At 34.8% G+C, this 5,589-nt stretch overlaps 1 protein-coding gene across 5 annotated transcripts in view; it reads right to left on the reverse strand.

Annotated features, from left to right (window-relative positions):
• Positions 1 to 4,945, reverse strand: part of LOC122888591 (small vasohibin binding protein) — a 58,756-nt gene extending 53,811 nt beyond the window's left edge. For 3 of the 5 annotated variants that reach the window (XR_006380734.1, XR_006380733.1, XR_006380735.1), the window contains exons 1-3: positions 4,784 to 4,940; positions 3,956 to 4,079; positions 3,646 to 3,796 (exon numbers count right to left, since the gene is read on the reverse strand). Coding sequence is in view for 2 of the 5 variants with exons in the window: in XM_044223243.1 (XP_044079178.1) it covers positions 3,710 to 3,796; positions 3,956 to 4,069 (201 nt within the window). In the remaining 3 variants the exon portion in view is untranslated. Of the gene's footprint in view, positions 1 to 2,074; positions 3,797 to 3,955; positions 4,080 to 4,783 lie in introns of those variants that run through there. The other 2 variants (XM_044223243.1, XM_044223224.1) reach the window with 2 other exon arrangements.
• Between the last annotated feature and the right edge of the window lie 644 nt (positions 4,946 to 5,589).

Consider the following 5,589-nt stretch of genomic DNA (forward strand, 5'->3'; position numbering starts at 1 on the left):
TCCCAAGATTGAATTGTAACTGTAAACTCAGAATTCAATGGTGTGTGGTTGTGGTTTATCCTCATTTATAAGAAACTGACTGTGTGTGGTAGAAGATGTGAGACAGAGGATATGCAGACTGTTATAACCAAACAGACATATGGTCACAATGGCTTTCTTGTGAGCAGTGGTGGAGAGTGACTAAGTACATTTACTCAAGAAGTGTACTTAAATACAATTTCAAGGTACTTGTATTTTACTTGAGTGTTCCCATGTTATGCTACTTTTTACTTCTACTCCACTACATTGTAGAGCAGAATATTTAACGTTTTATTCCACTATATTTATCTGACAGCTATAGTTACCGGTTTGTTTTCAGATTAAGATTATACATAAAAAAAACATATGATAAGATTATAAAATACAACATGTTCAAGATTAAATCAGTGGTTCCCAAACTTTTTGGCTTATGACGTCTTACAAAAGTTGGGACCCCTTGTCAAGTTTTAAATGTCTATGAGTTGTTAGCAGTTCCACCCAAGAGTGATTTCCCCACTAAACAGTGGTGGAAGAAGTACTCAGATCCTTTACTTGAGTAAAAGTAAAAATACATTAATGTACAAGTACTCCATTACTAGTAAAAGTACAAAAGTATTATCAGCACAATGTAATTAATATATCAAAAGTAAAAGTACTCAGTACATAGAAAAATGGTCCGTATGACTGATACATCATTATTAGATTGTTAATACTAATGCATTAAAGCATAAGCAGCATTTTACTGTTGTAGGTGCTCAAGGTGGAGCTATTTTTAACTACTTTATATACAGTTAGCTAGTTTAGTCCAATCTAGGGGTCTCATTTATAAAACAGTGTGTAGGATCCATACTAAAAGTGTACATGGGCACAAAAGCCGAAAAAGGCATGTGCCAAAAAAAAATCTGATTTGATTGATGTACACACACCTGCGGGGAACTTCCCTTTATAAATCACAGTCCACCTGGAGATGTGCGCATGTGGATCAGCCTCATATCCAGCCCTCTACACGCCCAGATTTAACCATAAATGGTCAATACAAAGCACCCAATGACTATTGATGCATATAGATGAGCCTGCTTACAGTGAATCATGGCAACATGTCAACAGTCTCATTTGTGTGTTCCTGCATTGTTACTGGTGTTATTTTGTTCTACATTGTGCTCCACGGTGTTTCCACACTTTGATAACTGTTAAACAGTTAGATATTACCAGTGAATGTGGTTAGATTAGGAGTGATGTTGTGTGCATGATTGGTGGGGGTTCCCAATGGATGTGCAAGAGACTTTTAAGTGATAATCATAAGCCTGCTATGAAAATGAAACCTTACTAAAATCTCTTAAAAAGTTGCTTTAATTGTATAAACACTTTTCAGCAAAGTGAGTTCTGCAGTTAATCATTTAATTTAACGTTTTAGTGTTCAAATGACAAATTCCCATTTTAATTCCAAATTAAATGTCACGTGTTCTGGCTCGATTGGTCTTTTAACAATCAGAATCTTTTAGTTGAATGTTTGTCTTTTTGTTCATAGTATCTCAAACTAAATTTGGATTGGTTCTTTGTTTGTTTACAAACTTTTGTATTTATTTTATTTAGTTTCATCATGTATAAGTATAGGTAACTCTTCATTATGAAAATCTAATTGTGATAATTACACCAACAGATCATACAATAACCTGCATGTCATCTAAAATCATATCCACCTTTTTTTCATTTAAGAAAGCAAGCCATTTGTATTTGAACATTTGTTCATGTATGTGGTTCACCTTAAAATTCTTTGTCACCATCCAGCTAACTGTCAATAAGCCTGCACTTTTGCAGCATTCTAAGATGGATAACTCAGTTATCCACTTGAGAAGAACAATGCCTAGGATGAGGATTAACAGGATTATATTAGCCTGATAAAAGCATGTTAGCCTAAATTAGTTAAACCACATTTGAAGAACAGGGCCCAGGAGTTAGAAAGGAAGATAACATTAGACATGTAGCCACAACCATTATTTACTGTTTTACTTAAGAATATGGATAACATGCAGACACTAACAAATAAAAACACACATTAGAAAACAACAACTTTTATTTTCATTAAATCAAATCTGTATAGCTCAAGGGAAAGTGGATGACATACAGTTCTAAATAATATAAATATTTTACAGTCAGACAAATAGAAGTTGTTTAGATTGCAAAACTTGTGAATGTGACAATAGAATGCAATATTATTCTTGTACAGGCCAGTTGGTACCGCATACAATGTCATTCACAAGAAAGTGTTAAAAGTGAGCACCATTAATATTAAGGGCACTGTCTATCTTAAAGCTATATTAAGTAATGTTTACGAATCACTGAAAAATAACCTCTTGTTCTGCCATCCCCACTTAGAATCAATGTCTGTGTCTGTGAAATTGCAGTCTTTCAACAGTATCTGATGTTATTGGTATTTGTCAGTTTAGTGTAATATTTGTCTTTAACATGGCCAATGTTAGATTTTGTAGCATTGCATCAATTAGATCATAGAGCCAACAACTGTGATGTGTACTGTTTCAATATATTGCATCGGAGCTCAAATGAAGAATACCATGTGACTGTTGATGTCCAAAGCTTCAAACGTCACTGATGCTTCAAAAAGAACTTCTGTTTTTAAAGTTTGGCGGCTAAACAATATATATTCAAGTGATACACACATTGGTGGGATAATAAAATTGGAGAATAACTTTGAAATATGGGGATGTACACTACAAAGACATAATCATAAGTATGAGAACATTTCCACCTGATCCAAATAATAAGGTAAAAAACTATGAAGTTAAAGCACATGAGCTCACAGTGACACCAACTAGACCAATAATGTACAATGCATTTATTAATTTTTACTGTAGCACTGCACAATAATATGTGCATTTACTGCAGCACCTCTGAACAAGAGTGTTACAGATTTAATTAATAACACGCAGGCGTCTTGTTTTTTTTCCTTGCATACATATGAGACTAAAACAATTTAAAATCAGAGAGGTATTGTAGTGCTTTGGCTCGAGTCTTGAAGGGCTGCTATAAGTTTAGGAAACCACCAGATATCACTGTGCTTACTGAGTTTAAAGCCCCAAAGCTTTTTTTTTTTCCCACACAAAAAGAAAGAAAACCCCAAAGCTTTTGAAAGCTTCATCCACCCATCACTAACAACTACATGAGGGCAGGTAGCATTCAACTTGATTGTTTAAGCCTCATTGCACACTGGAAGTTCCTTGTGTGGAGTCTGTAGTGGTCAAAAATCACTTAATGCAGCTATATTTACATTTATACATATCCCAATGGTTATAAACTTGTGCTTTTAACTGGTAGGTCTCTGACCAGTTGAGAACATTGGTAACTTTTGCCCTGCTGTTAACACTGGTACGTCTTGAGTGAGTTAATATACAGCTCATAATCTGTGTTTGACCTGGTTAACTTCAAAATCTCAACACATGAAAATTTGAAATTTGACAGTACAGAAAAAAGCATGCAAGCTCAGATCAAAAATAATATATATATAATAAATCAGTTCTGAGTCAGTAAAACATCAAGATTAAAGATTGTCTTATTGAACATAAGTGTAAGTATAAATGTGTGGTTGTGTGTTGGTAATAGTGTACATACATAGTGTTTTTGGAGGGTGACAGGTCCTGGTCCAGATGAAAGAGGAAGGCAGAACAGGCAGGAATCATTCTCCTTGTGACTGCATCTGTTTACAAAAGGCCTCAAACTGCTGCTGCTCCAACTCTGTCATCACCTTGTTCAGGGCATAAATCTGTAAATAAAGAAGGAAAAAGTAGACACATTTGATTATACAGGAGTGAGAAGTAATGTGACATATAATACATTTGAAACACAACTAGAACAAAGTCCCTTGGAGACTACAATAGTGTACAGTATGAGTGCCAGGTTTAAAAATAGTGATGTTACTTACCTCTGCTCTCTGTCGTTGTTTGAGCTCTTGCTGTGCAGATTTCTGCTTGGCTCTGTCTCCTCTAGTTGGGGTAGAGTTCAGCTTTGGCTTGTCTTTACTGCAGGCAGGTTCCATGGTGACTGTCCTACAAACAAGTTGGGAGGTTTAAGATAAGATACTTTACAATTTAGACATCTTTCACTTACTGAAACGTAAAAATATTAGCTACAACCCAAAACAATGCTGACATTTTTTTTTAGGTAAACCCCACATACAAGTCATCGACCAAGCCCTTCAATTTAATTAACATAACTTGCATACTGCTAGCAAACAGAAACAGTAGACGTAGCTACATACAAATTACAACATCTGAACCATTTCTGAATGTATAACTAGTTACAATAAGTGATGTTGAGTGTAGCTGATGTGGACAGGAGAGCAGATCGTGATAGTTCATTAAAGAGTTTATCTCCGGTGATTTTAGGCTAATTTACTTTCAGTACATTTAGCTAAACTACTATTCTCACAGTAACGTTACGGACTGGCCGAAAGTAACGTTAGTGGCAATTTTAGGAATAATAGTAACTTAATTAATAATATGTAAACGGTGTTTTCTAGGATAAGTTACCCTTCTCTGCTAGAAAAGACATTTTTCTAGTCAGCCAAGTTCTTAACGTCTAGGATTAATCCCTGGTAAATTTAACGTTAGCTAGTCAAGTGACTCACATATTTGCCCAGTTAACATGTTAATGTTAGCTAGCTTAGCTGTCTCAGCTGTTTAGTTACTTTTTTATAGAGTAACATTCCAACCAACTATACCATTTTTATTCCAGATAATGAGGCACTTACCCGTGAAATAAAGGCAGAAAACAGTAATATAATTTGATTAATGTTAAGTTAGCCAGTAAGGCTGTAGCAACGTTAGCTACTAGCCGATCAAAACAGCTGTTCCCAAGGTGTCACCAATAAACAAATCCGGGTTTCGCAGTGAAGCGTTTGTACAAAGGTTCCGGTTCCTTTCTTCTACTTCTTCTTTTTTTTTTTTTTTTTTTCTCTTCTTCTTCTTTGTAAAGTTTTATGGCGGTTCGCAATCAACGTTATGGTGCATTACCACCACCAACTGGAATGGAGTGTGGGATTCTTACTATTCATTCACTAATTATTAAATAAAAGAAAATAAAATGAGAAAAATCAATCAAAAACTCACCATAGTTAAATTCTCTTTATCAAATTTGTTCTCCTAAGATACTGAAACAACAATAGATAACACTTCTCTCTAGAACTTTGTAAAAGATCACATAAATCAAACCTCATCTTTATTTCTTTAAGGTGTCAGTTCCCCTCTCTCAGCATCATACATGTTCTAAAGTTTCTTCTTAATCACAAAATCTGCATCTTCCTGTATTATGTTTTCCTATTTTACATAATGTACTGTTTAATCCTGTATGACCAAAACAAATATTATTATTATTAATATATGGATATTACTGTTTTCTCTTTCCTGGTTCTTCCCCCTTTTCTCATGATACCTACTTTTCTTTGAATGTTGTATAGCCACCTTCCTGTTCTCTCTTCTTCCCACTGCGTTTGCCACCTTATCCTTAATTGGTGTTTTCATTTCCATTTTACTAAGGGGTACTGTAATGTCAATGTGA

The sequence above is a fragment of the Siniperca chuatsi genome, linkage group LG2, assembly GCF_020085105.1.
Source record: "Siniperca chuatsi isolate FFG_IHB_CAS linkage group LG2, ASM2008510v1, whole genome shotgun sequence".
In the NCBI taxonomy this organism is placed as follows: domain Eukaryota; kingdom Metazoa; phylum Chordata; class Actinopteri; order Centrarchiformes; family Sinipercidae; genus Siniperca; species Siniperca chuatsi.